This window comes from Propithecus coquereli, unplaced genomic scaffold (genome assembly GCF_000956105.1).
Source record: "Propithecus coquereli isolate 6110/MARCELLA unplaced genomic scaffold, Pcoq_1.0 Scaffold212, whole genome shotgun sequence".
Classification (NCBI taxonomy): Eukaryota; Metazoa; Chordata; class Mammalia; order Primates; family Indriidae; genus Propithecus; species Propithecus coquereli.
The window spans coordinates 2,564,482-2,580,268 of record NW_012146301.1 but is presented as its reverse complement, the minus strand read 5'-3'; the positions used below and the strand labels follow the sequence as shown (position 1 = coordinate 2,580,268).

Here is a 15,787-nt window from a genome sequence, read left to right as displayed (position 1 = left end):
CACTGTTCTTTGGCCTTGATGGGTAAGCACCAACGAGCTGGGCCAGGTTTTTCTCTCACCTTTGTGAAAAAGGGCCTCCCAGTTTTTGAAACGGGAGAGTCCAGTTTCCTGGGGCAACAGCTCTGCGGGGCGCGGGTGGGCGCACTGGTGTGGGGCTCCCGGCCGTTCACACCGCTGTGGCTATGCCTGTCTGATGCCGCAGAAGTGCCTGGAGAACGTTCTTTCCTGAAATCCCCAGATGATCTCCAAGTCCCCCTGCAGGCCCCCCGTGCGGCGCAAGCTGTCTTGCTGGCAATCTGGAGTGCCTGAGCCCTGCGTATTCCTTTCCTCTGCTGTTCAGGTGGTGGGCTGTCTTTTCCTGGCACAGAAATATAGGAAGAGAGGGGATGCCAGGCCTGGCTGCTGGCACGGAGGAGAGACACTGCGGAAGAGCCGGGCTTGGAGCCACTGAGCCTGCTGCCCTCTTTGATTCACTCACCTGGCCCCTGCGTCCGCGGAGAGTGAAGAATCGGCTCGTGAGGGCCATTCTTCACAACGCAGGGGGACGGAAGAGAGGACAGCGCAGAGACCACGCAGACGCCCCAGTCGGGGTCAGAACAGTCACTCCCTCACTTCGGCATTTTCGAGCCTTTTTTCTCTCTTCAAAGGCAGGCAGGGACCAGGAGAAACAGGGGAGGGCAAGTTCCAGTGCAGCACACCTGCCACCGAGCTCCAGTGGGCAAGCCCGGGAGGGGCCTCCTGGTCAGAATTCAGACTCACTGACATGGACCCTGACCCAGGGACTGGGCACCCGGGCACCAGGGCGCTTTCTAGGAAATGGACTGCAGACTCAACGGGACAGAATGGAAATTCCATCCGAAAATTAGGAACCAACTGTCCACCTCTGGGCTCTGGCCACTATTCCCTTCACAGGTGGACAGGCACCCGCCACGGGTCCCCACGTACCGGCCTCCCACGTCCCCACCTAGTCCGCCTGCCTCTGCAGCGTCTGGGGGCCCAGGGCTGGTACCCTCTGCCAGCAGGTGCACCCCGTTCTGCTCATCCTGTCAGCCACTGCTCAGAATCTGCTGGTCAGACAGACAGCTGCTTCACGTGGGTCTTCAAGTGAATTAGCAGTTAAATTGCAAATGTGAAGAAAAAACAAGGCCTGGAGATTTCCAGTGGTCACGCCAACAGGGCAAAGTGCGGCCTGATGATGGTGCCCACAGGAGATGCGACGAAGGGAGGCTGGGCCAGGCTACGGCTCTGCCCCAAGCTCCACCCGAGCCTGGGGGCAGCAGGAGGTTGACAAGGAGTTTATGGGGCTCTGCTGTGACTGCCCATGGCCATCCTTCCTGGCCTGGCTCTGTGTGCTTGTTAGATGGGCAATTTGCAAAGAGGAGACATGCAGGTGACTGTAAGGGCTGGGTCCCCAAACGTTAATCAGAACAAAACCTCTGCTTTAGCCAGAGACAATCCGGAGAAGTGGGAAGTCCCAAAGTCAAAACAGTCCCTCCCTCTGGTTGAGAGACTAGCAATTTAATTAAAAGGACTTTAAAGAAAGTGTGTCCTGGCCAGGCACAGTGGCTCATGCCTGTAATCCTAGCACTCTGGGAGGCGAGGCGGGAGGATCGCTTGAGGCCAGGAGTTCGAGACCAGCCTGAGCTAGAGCGAAACCCCATCTCTACTAACAACAGAAAACATTAGCCGGGCATGGTGGTGTGTGCCTATAGTCCCAGCTACTTGGGAGACTGAGGCAAGAGGATCTGGGCTGAGCCCAGGAGTCTGAGGTTGTAGTGAGCTATGATGATGCCACTGCACTCTCGCTCGGGCAACAGAGGGAGACACTGTCTCACAAAAAAAAGAAAGAAAGAAAGAAAGTGCATCCAGATCCAAAGTGATCCCGTCTTCCACCCAATCCACAGCGTGGCACTGGATCATAGAATTAGATCCTTGCCACACTCCATCTGCCTTTTCACTCCTCGTTTTTCCTCTCTAGCTCCTCTCACTGTGTCTACTTAGATTGTTTGGCTGCAAAGGGCAAAGCTGAGTCATCCACTTCTCCCTCTCTTCACCAGGGGCAGTCTGTCTTGTAGACTGCTTTCACTCATTCATCCCTAAGAGACAGCTCTTGGGAATTGTTCCTCGATACCCTACAAGGAACATGATAGAGATCTTTGTTCAACAGGATCATGTTCTACACAAACACGGATACACATGGGAGCTTGATCTAATTCCGACTTATCTCATGCCTTAAAAAGCAAGTCAGAGAACCAAATATGGTACCAACCATATATCAGAGAATGCAGTGGAAACACAAACTACGTCTGCCCAGTCTCGGGGGAGCAGCTGTCACTCGAGGGTGTGCTCCATGGATGGGGTGGGCACCGAGACGGCACCACTCTGCTCTCGCCTTCGGACCTGGAAGCCCGGCTGCCCGGCAGCGTCGGCTCTCACAGAACGTGTCGCACACCCCGGGGCGAGCGAGGGAGCTCGGCAGCGGGCCCAGCAGAGGCGACACCTTCGGGATGGCCCCGGTGCTCGGGAGGCCAGGCATTAGTTGGGTGCGTGGAGAGGGTCTCCAACGTTCATCCTTCAGCAGACAGCTCCCATGTGAGGCCCCGCTCCCGCGGGATGTGAGCCCACGCTTCTCTGACACTTTGTGAATCACCTGATGAAGACTTAATGATTGTGACAGGATGTCTCCGACGTTGGGCTCACAAAATGGTCACAAGCCTCGCAAGTCTTTTTGATAAACCTAGTCGGCCTGATGTACTTGCCCGCTCCCTGTCTAATTGGTGTAAAGTTTGTAGGCCCGAATCCCGTATCTTTCATCCGGCTTATTGCGTCCTCTCCTTTGACACGGGGTCAAGGTTCACATTCGCATCCGATTACCAGAGCGGCACTCATTAAGGGGGAGCCGGCCTTGTCCCAAAATGAGTAAGCTTGAGAAAAAACTCGGCCCATTTACTCAGCAGATTTTCGCATGTTTCGTGGCCTGAATGTCACCCAGCATTGCTCTGTGCTGAAGGGTTTCAGACATCTCCAGCTGATGATTAATTGTGAGTGATGGGAAATAAAATCCAGCAAAGCCAGCTGCTTGCCATGGTCGGCAAAATGACTCTAATGGATATAGGCTGCCAATTTTCCAGTTTTACTGGCGAGTCTTCCAAGTGTAATTAAGGGAAGTTATAAATGATATGGAAATCTATCAAGTTCCATTTATTTTCAGAGGACTCTTTCCCCAGAGACTTTTATCTTCAAGCTTATAGTATGCTTTGTTGTGCTAATGATTTAAGCCACTTCTTATTTCTGATTAAAGCCCCCAACATCCTCCTACCAAGTTCTCTTCATTCCTTCCACAAAGATTAAAAGACATAGAACCTTCTCCTGCACATGCGCCCCAGCTGGAAAACATTTTAAGATGGGATACATTTGGCAACATGTATCGTTCAAACTGCAAACTGCCACCGCCACTAAGAAAGCTCAAAGAAAGTGCCCAAAGAAAAAGAAGAGAAAGGGGAAAAAAGATCACCCAACATAAAAGGGAGCCCCCAAAAGTACAGACTTGAAAGCTGCGCTCAGTACCAGATACTCATCAGAAGGTGCTGTAGCTCACTAATGTCATTTGATTTGGAATAAAAGCATGAAAATGATGGCAAAGGCCTAAAATTGGAGATGTAAAGGATGACTGCACAGTATTCCATTTCTCAATTTCATCCTTCAGAGCCACAAAATGGGGGTGATACAGTGACTGGATGAGATTTACAGTAACAGCTGTGGTCTTCCCACACAAGGGAGGCCCTTCTAATGGGCTGAGGTCTGTTTTGAACAGACGGGTAGTAACAAAACAAGGTTCCCTATTAAGAGTGTGCAGTCATTTCTGATAAAGAAAAAGATGGGAGTCGGGTTTCCTTCAAGACAGACCCTACCCTCTTTTGTTGTCCAAACCCAGGGCTGTTTCAAAGGCCTCATCATTGAAATACAGGCCAGAGGACATAAATGGCATCGAGTGCCCCCCACCCCGCCCCGTAAGCCCCACTCTCTAGCAACTGTAAAGAATGCCGAGGAAACTGTGCCAGTGGCATATGGCTTTCTACTGTGCTAAACATTCATACAAAAGACAGGTTCATCAGTCATTGGAGTATCTGGATAAAAAATTAGCTCCTGATGGATGGTATTTTGAGCTTACCTGCTGCTAGTACATTACCAGAGAAACACAGGTTTTGAAACCCACATGACATTAGAAACTGCAGACCATGAAATACGACACGTGCAGGAGCACACAATGTACGCCAGATTATACAAAATAATAAATAAGCTATTTAAACCCTCTGCCTAAAATTGGGCCCGCTGCAAGGATCCCCGGGTCACTTCTACGCAGGCCAATTAATGCACAGCATCTGCTGTACAGAAGCAGGGCACCAAGCACTTCCGAATGATTTCGGCAATTAAAAGAAAACCGTTTCCTGCCTCTTCAGACAGCAACTGTTTCAATGCAAGAGTGAGCACCAAATCACTGTGTGCAGCTGAAAAATTAAGTCCCCTTTTTGGGTAAGAGAAGTGGGTGGGAGGGAGAATTTTTATGGAAAAAGGAGAGCCTTCTTTTGTTGTCCTACATTCTGTGTTTTTCTGCCAAATTAGACAGAAGGCTCGGAGGGCTGACCGGCCCTGCAGTCCCCTTCTGCGGCGCTGGGCCACCCGAAAAACACGGATCAATATCGGCCCTGCTGGCTACGCCACAAAAGTGAAAGTCCTTCAATTACGTTGTTAAAGCCTGTTCTCCGTAGAGCGCAGGTGCCTGAACCTCTAGAGCTGCAGAAAGGTGCGGTTAACAGCCACGAGGGAGGAGAAAGGCCCCTCAGCCTTGGTGAAGAGGCACTGACTGGAACCACCTCCCCTCTCTGAGCTGGTAGATAGGCTGGTACATATTGCCAGATATTTCCTGAAGGAAAAACGTGCAGTCACATCCCCACATCTTGATGTAAAGCCAAGGGAGGCTGTAACTGTCACCAGACCAGGGTCGGGAGGTGGCCGCTGAGGGTCCCTCCGGCCGAGCGCAGCAGACGCTCCCAGGGCCCGTGCGCAGGAGGCCCGGCCGGCACACACAGCCGGCCCGCGCCGATCCCCGGACCAGGGCGGTGGGGCTCACAGGCTCAGGGCAAGAATGCAGAGTCGTGGCCAATATAAAACAAGTCCAGTTTTTCTTAAAATTCCTTAAAACAAAGAAAAATATTACTCCCTACGGCCTTCTAAGTTAGCCCAAAACCAGAGCCAAGGCCCACAGTTACAAAGAACACCAGTCAAACTGATGTCATTTACAGTCACTTTAGAAATCAGGCTGCATTCTCTCCACACTTTGTGAAATGTGCTGGGGGCTTTTTGTTAGTTTTTTGTTTGTTTGTTTTATTCAGAAAAAATGCTTTACTACAACACTTCAAAAATGTATATGCCCAATAATCAGTTTGGAAATAAGATTTAAATAAATTTGCCCATTTTAAAATTTAGTATCCATATCCAATCAGTTTTAGTTCTGTTACTAACCTACAACTGGAATAATGAAATGTGCTGTTTTAAAGGACTCAGTGAAATGATGATTTTCCAAAAAACCTTTACTTATTTATTTATTTTTAGCAAAAGAGAAAAGATATTTTGAATCTTGGCAAAGTTGAGAATGTTCATCTTCAAAAATGTTTAAAACAAAGATGACATCCTCTCTAATTCCAGGCAGATCATTCCTTGAAAAATCAAATCAAAGGCCAAGTTTGCATAGACTCTCTCACAATATTTAATTTATTGATCCATAAAAACATTTTATCTTTTATTGATAATTATCATTAAGTTAAATTATAAAAATTCCCAGATTATTACCTCCAAAAAACTAACACTACAATTTAAAAGTAAATGTTATCTGGAAAAGATTAAAAGGCCAAATTCAGGAGAGCCGTTACTTCTGAAGAAGACAGGACAGGAATTAGATTGGGGAGAAGCCACAGGGCAAGTTCATGGTAAATGTCGTGTTTTATTATTAAATGAAACCCAAGACACATATAAACGTGAACAGAGAACATAGGAGTGCTTGTTGCATAACTCTCTATAACCTTCTGCATGTTTGTAATAGTTCATGATTTAAAACTTTAAAAATGTTAACGAATGCATGAATCTGTGTATACATGCTGTGGAATACAATCCGAGGTTTGGGTGAAAAACTGGCATCATGTCAAACTGCTTGAATAACCACTGTTACAAAATATGTAAATTTAATTATTACAATTATTTTATGATTGTGAATCAAGGTATCCAGAAACCAGAAAATCTATCAAACAGCCAAGCTAGCTCCTCTGCCAGGGGAAGCCACAATTACTGTCACTGGGCTGCATGAGGCACATAAGCGCAAAGCCAGAGGAACACACACGGCAGGAGAGCACGACCCACCCTGCTCATCTACAATCCTCAGAGTTTAAGGAGTTTTCAAATCTTGTTTCTTCAAGAAATGAAAAATAAAGGTCACTCGCCAAGTTGGCCATTTCCCCAAGATCAGCTATAAGCTCAGTTACACACGAGGTTTGAGACAAAGGGGACGTGTGAATGTCATGCTCTGCAATGGGGTACCTGTGTCCCATGGTCTGTTGTCACCCACCTGCTTAGGAGCCCTCCCCCCGAAGGAGCACACACAAGGAGGAAAAAATCAGGGTGAGGTCTGGGTGTACTGCCACCAATGATTACACATGTTCTGTTTTTATTGGTCCACCATCTAGACCATTTTTGCCTTAAGGCATTGTTCACGAGAGCAACAATCCCGAACACATTGCCCTGCTAGAGGTCAGTTACTTTACAAGGTGGATCTTCCTCATCTTGGCCCCACAAAAATAGCCCAAATTCTGTCCTACTAACAATGAATGGGCTAAGTGTCAAGAAGCAGCAGCAACAGGTACTTAATGTCAATCTATTATTTTACCTGGTTTCACTAGTAATTAAGAAAGAAATGCAAATTGGTATACAGCCTGCTTATAGTTCATGTCTCACTTAATTTTTTAATGTATTAAATAAGATGAATATTTTTGATGCAAATCTGAGGTGACTGCAGAATCCAAACATAACTTGAAAGCATCTTAATTAAATGCAATATAAAAATATCTCCTTGGGTTGGCTGGTTTTGTTTTTTTTTCTGGTATCAAAAGTCTAACAAATGTGTTCATAATGACTTTATTTTATACTTCAAAGCCAAAATGAAAATTGTGCTATAAATTTAGCAGCTGTAAGTCCAATGTTAATATGTGGAAAAAATGTATTCCACCATTATTCTGAAAGAATATGTATTTTTAATATTTCTGTTTGAGAATATCATAAAGACAGAAGTTTAAAAACATTAAAACAAAGTTATAAAAATGCTAACTTTGTAGAAGTGTTCCCAGTTTATGACAGTGTTTTATATATAGAAAAACAGGTACGCAAAAACATTTTCAGAACGCATATAAAAAAGGCATGTAGAAAAGACATATACAATTCATCCTATCAATTGTTTTCTGAATTAAATTTGTGGTTCTTCAGTAATCCACTCTTTCTTTCTTACTGATTTGTTTGCTTATGTGCATTTTACTGCTTATAAACTAACATCCCCTCTCCACATGTTAAAAAAAACCATTATGCTATCATTTAAAAATGATTTTACTGCCACAGTTAATGTTAAATAGTATGTAATAGACATTGAAAAAGTATTAGGAACTTTTGCCACGTGAACCCTAAAAAAGCACGTAGAATAAAAACAGCTTCTGCGTTTAGCGAAAGTGTTTGAAATGAATCAGTTCACAGACCTTGACACGCCAAGCTCCACGAGTGGATTTATTATTTCTAAACAGCCACCCCAGATCTCTTCTTTCTGAGGTTTTTAAACTCTGTACAAATTGTCTACTTCACAAAATCGATATTTTATGATTTATGTGATACTTTGGTGAAACTTACTATTGCCTATTGCCGTGCCCACCATTCTAAGATTTGTCAAGTTTTACTTAAGCTAAACATAAAAATTATGGATCACTGAAATTTAAACTATAAAAAAAATAACATTTCAAAGAAAAACAGAATACTTATAAAGCTCTTAGTTGTTTTTTGATCCTTGTTTTCCATGAAAATATGCAGAGATGACTGATTCCATTATCTTTCTACTGATAAAAGTGGAACCTCCCCTCAGCTATTGTTATTGCTGAGAAAAACACAACATACCCTGCAGTGTTAAAATAATTTAAAACCACAAAACTGAAAAATGACAAGTAGTATTTTCTTATAAAAGCCTGAAGTAAATGCTGTGCCTTTGGTCCAAGGAAAGTTTCTCATGTTTTAATTACACGAGGCAGAATTTAACTATAGGAGTTATTGTAAGAGCCGACGCTGAAACTTCTCACCCTGCACTTGGTTTCAATATTAGTGGTTTGGGACATTTTTCCGAAAGTAGTAATTCAAGAGAAAACACTTTTATCAACACACAATGGCACAGAATAGGAAAGGAAGTTCTGCAAGGACCAAAAGAGAGGAATAAAAGAAAGCACATGCCCCACCTGCGCAGCCTGGGCACCGGCGTGCAAACAGCATTTATCAGTAAGATGCAGGACAGCGAGATGATGTGCCAATCTGCTGGGCGTGCCCCCGCCACGTATTCTGACTTTAGAGGAATACATAAAATACAGGCCCCATGGCTCTGCAGTGACATATTTTTAACAGTTAGTTCTCAAATTAAACCATTCTTGAGTACCCGCATTTAATTATGGGTGGGTGTTTTCAATATCTGAGCTCCCTCAATGAACCAAGACTAAAATCACATTGTTCCCCTTTACTAAATGCCTTGCTTTCCCACGTTAAATTATTAACCAGGAAATGGAAAGTACAAAGGCCAAACCCTTTCGGTATGTGGAAAAGCGAGACCAGGAGACAGCAGCTGGGAAGAAACAAGGCCGCTCGGATCTGGCCTCCAGCAGCCTCCCTGAGGGCGCCGGCACGAGGGCCCCCACTGCAATCTCAGCCTCCTCCCTCAGCGCCTCCCCCTGCTCAGGTTTGGACTCAGGTGTTAGAAAGTAAGGATTTAAGGAAAACATTTATTTTAAAAAAAATAAAACCCACAAATGTGATTTTATTATTAAAGCCACACAATTAGGACTGATAAGCTCTGGCTAGCAGTATACAGACTATATGGCTTCCAGAAAAAGATTAAGAAAGAAAATGAAAAAACAAAACAGCCCCTTGCATTGTTTACCAACGTACACATCTAGTCACCAGGAGATTCCACTGACCATGTCCTGTGTCAGTGTGTGATTCTTAATGTCAAGGCCAAGGAGCTACCTATCCTCTTATGGCCTGATCCTGTAGAAGGCAAATCTCTCCCCCATACTCAACACAAACACACACACACACACACACACAATTTTTATGTATTACTTCTCCCATATCCTTAACACTCGGGTATTAGATAGTTTCAATGAGTGCTTTCTTCCAGGAATATCAGTGCTTTCAAAATAAACATAACAATTCATAGTTACTTAGCCTCTTTTATGCTTTTCCAGAAAAGCTGGTAGTTCTATTTCTATATCATCAGGTGAAGCAATTGTTAAGTCAGTTTTCCAAATTCACATATCAATTTCAGGACTAATGGTTTAAACAACTAAAACTGATTATGTTTTCTTATTCATTTATTGCAAATACTCTTCTAGAAGCCAATGTCAACTACATGGTTTTTTCTCAATGTTAAGAGGATATTTGACCTTTATGAAAGAAATCAGGAAGCATTTTTAATATAATCCTTACAGGGAAATATGTAAACCCTGATGACTTAACAGATACAAAATGGAATCTCATCCATGAAAGACTATGGCTGCTATTTTCCTGTACACAAATAAAAATGCAAGTACTTAAGTGCCTTTAGAAACCTTCTGATTGCATCTTAAACTGTTTTCTTTTCACTTTTGCTGCTTATCAATAGAGATTTCTGGCCATGTTCTAAGAAAATTCATGCATCCTACCAATTCATCCACAAGTTATCTTGAGACTGAACATATGAGGAAATACTAACATAGCTTTGATTTGTGCTTTAATGTAACAAGATCAAGATGAAAAACTTTAAACTGTGATCCTAAATTTTATTTAGCAAGTTAAGGAAGTACTCTAGTACTGCAGAGATTACAGAATTACCCTTTCCTTAACTCTCCTTCCCAATTAGACATTTATTACAGATATCATGCAAAAAGTTCGTTATTGGAGGACTATTTCTTGGCATGAGTTCTCCAAGGATGCTTTAAGCACAGAACACTAGAAAATAAATAGCAATTTTAAGTAAAATACTTCCTGAAACACTGAATTTGCAAAATAACAGAATGAATCTGGCCTTACTTGTGTTCTTGTCCCAGATCATTTGGGAGGGTAGGTGCACAGAAGTATTGTCACTAACCTAATTCAAATGTGAAGCAGGTAGACAAAGAATGCACCAAATAGATTTTGCTGTTTTGTGGGAGTCACATGGGTTAAGAAAGAACTGCAAAGAGTGTGATTGTGCTGTTAGCCATCGTTCTGGAAGGGGAAGTGTGAGACCAGCATGTCCCACTGAGACAGTCACAGCCCTTACCATGTCTCCAGGCTTGACAGAGACTGCCACCACCACTCCGGGCATCGGGGAACGCAGAATGCTGCTTGTGTCCTCGGCCACTTTCTCCAGCATAAATTCATTCAATTCTGCGGCGAGTTTGGTTAAGACACGCACGTTATACTTAGGGAACAAAACAAAACAAAACCATAAATATTTTAAATGATGAACTTTTCCTCAAAAGTAGCATTCATTCAAAATGAGTTTTTAGCTTTTAAATTGAAATTACAATAACATCCTTAAAGGTCATATGGTTTTTAATTATTGTACTCAACATCAAAATATATTTGTTTCTGGCATATCTCGTGAGATAATTTAAGAAATTTCTTGAAATAAATGATAAATAATAACCTTCCTGTATCTTTACGAAAATCATCTCAGGACTTTATGAAGAATTTTGCTTGTATTCCCTTCACTGCTTACAAACTTATCCCAGTGCAGGCAAATCCCATGAGCTGGTCAGCCAGAGCGACTGAGGCGGTGACACCTCAAACATGCGCCAGTAGATGGCAGCAGATTGCTGTCGCAGACTTCCCACACCCCTCCAGAGAGCTGCGGTACTACGTATCAATAAGTTAGGACAAAGGGGTTCAGTATTCATTTTAGGCAAAACAATAAATAAAATTTAATTTTTTTCAGTGACTTATAATATTGTATTCATGGTAGAAAAAGTGAGCTTTTCTTTTTAGGCACATTATGCAGTCTGAAGTAGCAAGATGGTTAGGGTAGATAAAGATGAAATATAATGAGAATACCTTCTGCACTGAGAGACAAAAACATCACGATTTTAAAAACGCTGAGAGAAAATGATATTCACAGCCAAGTATTTTCGTGGCACCTTCCGTAGGTGGCTCTCAAACAATTAGGGGCACATTCAAGGCAGTTCCGTGAAACAATGTTTCTAATAAAGAGAATTTCTGCCATCTTTGTGAGCAAATCTGTGGGGCACAATTTGGTCTCTCCAAATAGGAACAAGATAAAATGGTTTGAGGAAGCACGGCTCGGTGAAGTTGGAACCACCACCTGAAGATTTCTGCATCCCTACCAGCTCAGATTTCTCGTGGATGAGAAAGCAGCAGCATCGAAGCAGCTCCATTTTGTTTGGGGAAAAGCTGCTGAAACTCAAAGCCTCCTGTGGGCATCGTAGTGGCAGGGAGGCACAAACAAAACATAATTCACCCTTCAATTCCGCGGGGATGGTAGAAATCTGTAAGTGCGCTCTTCACGGGGCCTATTGAAAAGGGGCAGGGGAGGGCCCCAAGGAAGAGCTTTGATGGCCTGGGTTCCAAGTGGATTTGCGACACTGTGACAGGCTGAATAATAACATCTTTTGCATGTTTCTTTAGTCCTGAGTGTGTGTTTTGCAATCAAGACATACAAGCGTCTGCCAGTTTCTGAAGGATATGATCCTTAAGTGAAATTACAGTGCAAATAAAAGCTTTCTGCTTCTGTTAAAATTCATCTGAGTCATAAGTGGCGATGGAAAAAAGCGAGGAGAGTGCATGCTGCTGTCAGTCTAATGAACGTTCTGGGCAGAGGACTATTTATCAAGGATGAATTGTACCTCAGAGTCCTTCATTAAATCAATGGTGGGGGTGGGGGGTGGAGGGGACAAGGGAGAATATAATTGGACCAAATTGCACAGTTTTAGTATCTATGCTCTGTCTGCCTTGGAAAAGGAAAGCCAACATCACTCGAGGCCTCAGAGTCAACAAAAAAGTTACTTTCCTAGTTGGCATCACCCTGGGCCATGCCTTCTATGTGACTGATCAGCACTGTGCCCACTTGTTCCATTTTCAGAATAGCATACTGATCCATGTTTTTCTTGTGTTTTGCACAATTTCACTTCAAAATGTGAGCCCTAAGTTCAGGAAAAGTATCTTGATACATTGAGAGAATATGGTTTCCCACATTTCATCACAGTGGATACACTTAACTAATTTTGGCAATATCACAAATAAGCCTTCACACAAATAAAGTGCTAAGACTGTACTTAGCTCTATTTCTCCCCAGAAATTACAAGATCCTGACTAAAACTGGATCCTTTTACTATTTTTATAATTTTCATATCTTTTGATTCCTTTCTCTGTAGGACTCCTGCTTTGCTTGGAAAGAGATGTAAAAGAGTCAAAAACTCAATGCCTTTAGATGCAGTCTTTGTTATTGATGAGATGTTCCTTTTCCTTTTGTATTTGTTTATTGTTCTTAAATCTGTTTGGGGGATAAGCGACTTATTGTAATCGCAAGTAAAAAATAACAACAGAGTAAACTCCTCTGGAGAGGCCTTGTTGCAAATAGTTGGCTTAGAAATGACCTTTCTGAAATAAAAAGAGGAGGCAGAGAGAGGTTCTCTTTTTAAGATTACCTTTGATGTTGTCCTGACCCCGTCAGCATACCACACAAACACGCCTTCTTAAAACAACCTCTTGGCTTGCCCGTGCTGCGGCGCACGAGGCGCGTGCCGGGATGTGGCCCAAGCAGGGTGCAGCATATGGGCCCATCAGAATGAATTGCCTGGTGAGAATCGTAAAAGCTTTTTGATGCCCCAGAAAAGAAGTCATTTAAGAATGTACACCAGGGCCTTCAGAGCTTATGATCAAAACTGCTATTTATTGGCTTCTCTGGATTCTTTGGGGCACAAGACAGCCAACTATTTGAGCGATTTCAGAAAAGCACCCCTACCAGGATTGCAGGGTCCAAGTTCAGTTTTATGACGGGCATTTAAATATTCCTTATGGATTGTGCAAACTCCTCTGGAGAATTCTGATTGTAAGTGTTGTTGTTTTCAAGCAGATAAACCATGAAGTTGATGTTCTTGGGGTGGGAGGCCAAGATTTTAAAGTGTAGTTGACAGGACAGAGTAGCACGATCCCAGAAGCAGCCGGAAGGTTTTTGCCCTGCTTCAGTGGGTCAGGAGACTTTGGCTTGAGTGATGAGAAGCTGCTTGTTGGTGAGGCTCTGCTGCCAGAGCTGGAAGTTGATTAGCTCTGAGTTGGTCAGTACATGGAACTTAACTCTGCTGGATTTAGGGTGTTCACCAAACCACAGTCAAAAGAATAAAGAGTTCTCGAAAAACACCTCCCTGTGTAAGTTAGAACAGAGAACAGGTGCTCTCTGGGTTTGGCCTGGTTGGGCTCCTCGACCCACACACGACAATCAATAATGGGAGGGAACGAGGTATTATCTAATGACCCAATTACTGTAAAGTGACCCCAGCCCGGGTCTCTGAGAAAATTAATTTTATGGTGCCTTCAATGTGAAACCATGTCTAACAAGAAAATTTCTCCCCAAAGTTCAAAAGAAAGAAAGAAAAGGAATCACAGCAGACATGAAAGGATTAGGAAGAAAGCCGCAAGAGATGGACAATTATAAGGAACACCAGTGGGATTGTTTTTAAAATTAACACACAGCTCTCACATGGAACCTGATGGGGGGCAAATGCTGCCTAATGGGGAAGAAGGGGGGGCTACTCATGGTTTGGGAGGAATGGGTGCTTTTTAACTTAGTCAACAAAAGCATCCTGCAAATGGGCACGCCTACAGCTACAGCTCGGCACAGCAGAGACAGTGAAGCATCACCCACTATGAGACACACTCCTCTCGGGTGCGTACACGAAACACCACCCTGCTGGTTTCTGTATTCATTTAGTACATGCAACTCCTTATGGAGTTTAAATCCATGTAGGTCCTTCCAAGGCCTCTAGTCATACCAGCGATTTTCCAGACCCCGTGTGCTAATGCGCTGGTGTGATTCTGAGGTCTGTGTACTGGGTGAGGACTTCCAGTTTGCTTTACAGAGTTTTTCAGTTGTGATTTCAGAGCCTCTAGTGTGGTTCCTCTTCAAGTGGGCTCAACTTCGGTTTCCGTCTCTAAGTCTTTCCTCCAATAACAATTAGGATACGTACAGTTGACCAACTGTGAATGTTTCTTCATGTCAACTGTCGGCCTTCTGAGTCAACACCAAGTCAAGGGCAAAGGCCGATCCTTGATTGTAAATCATTTTACACCAGTTTTCTCCACATCCTGAAGCACTGGCCAAATACTGTACATCCACCCTCAGTAAATGAGGTGGCAGATACGTTTCGTCAAAGATAAGGCTCTCTTCCTATTCCAGGTTTTACACCCTCTGGCCCCAAAGGTCTTGAACATTAAGCTGTGTCTTCATTTCCACAGTGTGGCGGTGAGAGCTAACACACAAATATTCCTGTACAGGTCTTGCTTCCTAACTCAGAGTGGAGAAAAATCGTCAATGTTTTTAAAGTGACAGAAATGACAAGCCGCACAATGTATCTTTAAAAACATCGGCACATCAGAAAAGCAAAGAAAAACAAAACAGAAACGAGAACGCCTAGGTACAATGGGAATTGTAATTCAACCATGTTTTCCTTTCCTAAATTCTTTCTGGGATACACAGTTATCACTTGAGGACAATGATAGCAAGGTTCAAAGCCATGCAGAATACATTACCCTCAACTCCTGCACAGGGCCTAATAGCCCAATATCCTAAAATGACAACCAAAAAACCAAAAATCTCCAAGAAACAATACTGAAAACACAGAATTGGAGCCTGTGGGTGTCCTTCTCCTAGAGGTACAACCCGGGTGAAGAAGGTGACATGAACAGGCAGCAGTTAAAGCACTGGCGAGCTACAGCCTCACACAGCTGCAGTGGCTGGAGCAGCCGGTTCGCATAACGCTGTGACAACTCCATCAGCGCAGTCTCAAGGTAGCTGTCAATCAGGATGCATCATTTAATCCAACAGCACTCGGAGGACTTTCTCCTACAACCCACATGACAGCGTATCTACAGCTCTATTTATATCAGCGCCCAGTTGTGTTTACAATGTTGTTGTAATTAGAAAAGACGCAACAGGCAGCAATATTATCGAGATTTCCATTTTGCAGTATTGCCCTGTAAAGTGTGATCTTGCTTCACAGAGTCATGCTAAATGACAAAAGGCTATTTTCTTCGATCTCCCAGCTCAGACAGCACTTCATTTGCAGCTATCTATAATTAGATTAATGGTGTAGTGCTGTACAAAGCCGGCCCACTTCACATCAGATAGCATATGAATTAGGACAAACACTTATTTCAATTCCAGGCACAGAAAGCAATGACTGGGGTATTTAGCATACCCTTTATGGTGGAATGAGATGTTAATTGTGTACCATTACCTCTAAAC

The 15,787-nt window shown here is 43.5% G+C and overlaps 1 protein-coding gene across 1 annotated transcript in view; it reads right to left on the bottom strand.

Moving 5' to 3' along the window:
- PCCA (propionyl CoA carboxylase, alpha polypeptide) overlaps positions 1 to 15,787 on the bottom strand; it is a 375,245-nt gene that overhangs the window by 3,828 nt on the left and 355,630 nt on the right. The window contains exon 21 of the mRNA XM_012644433.1: positions 10,589 to 10,729. Within this exon, the coding sequence (XP_012499887.1) occupies positions 10,589 to 10,729 (141 nt within the window). The remainder of the gene's footprint in view (positions 1 to 10,588; positions 10,730 to 15,787) is intronic.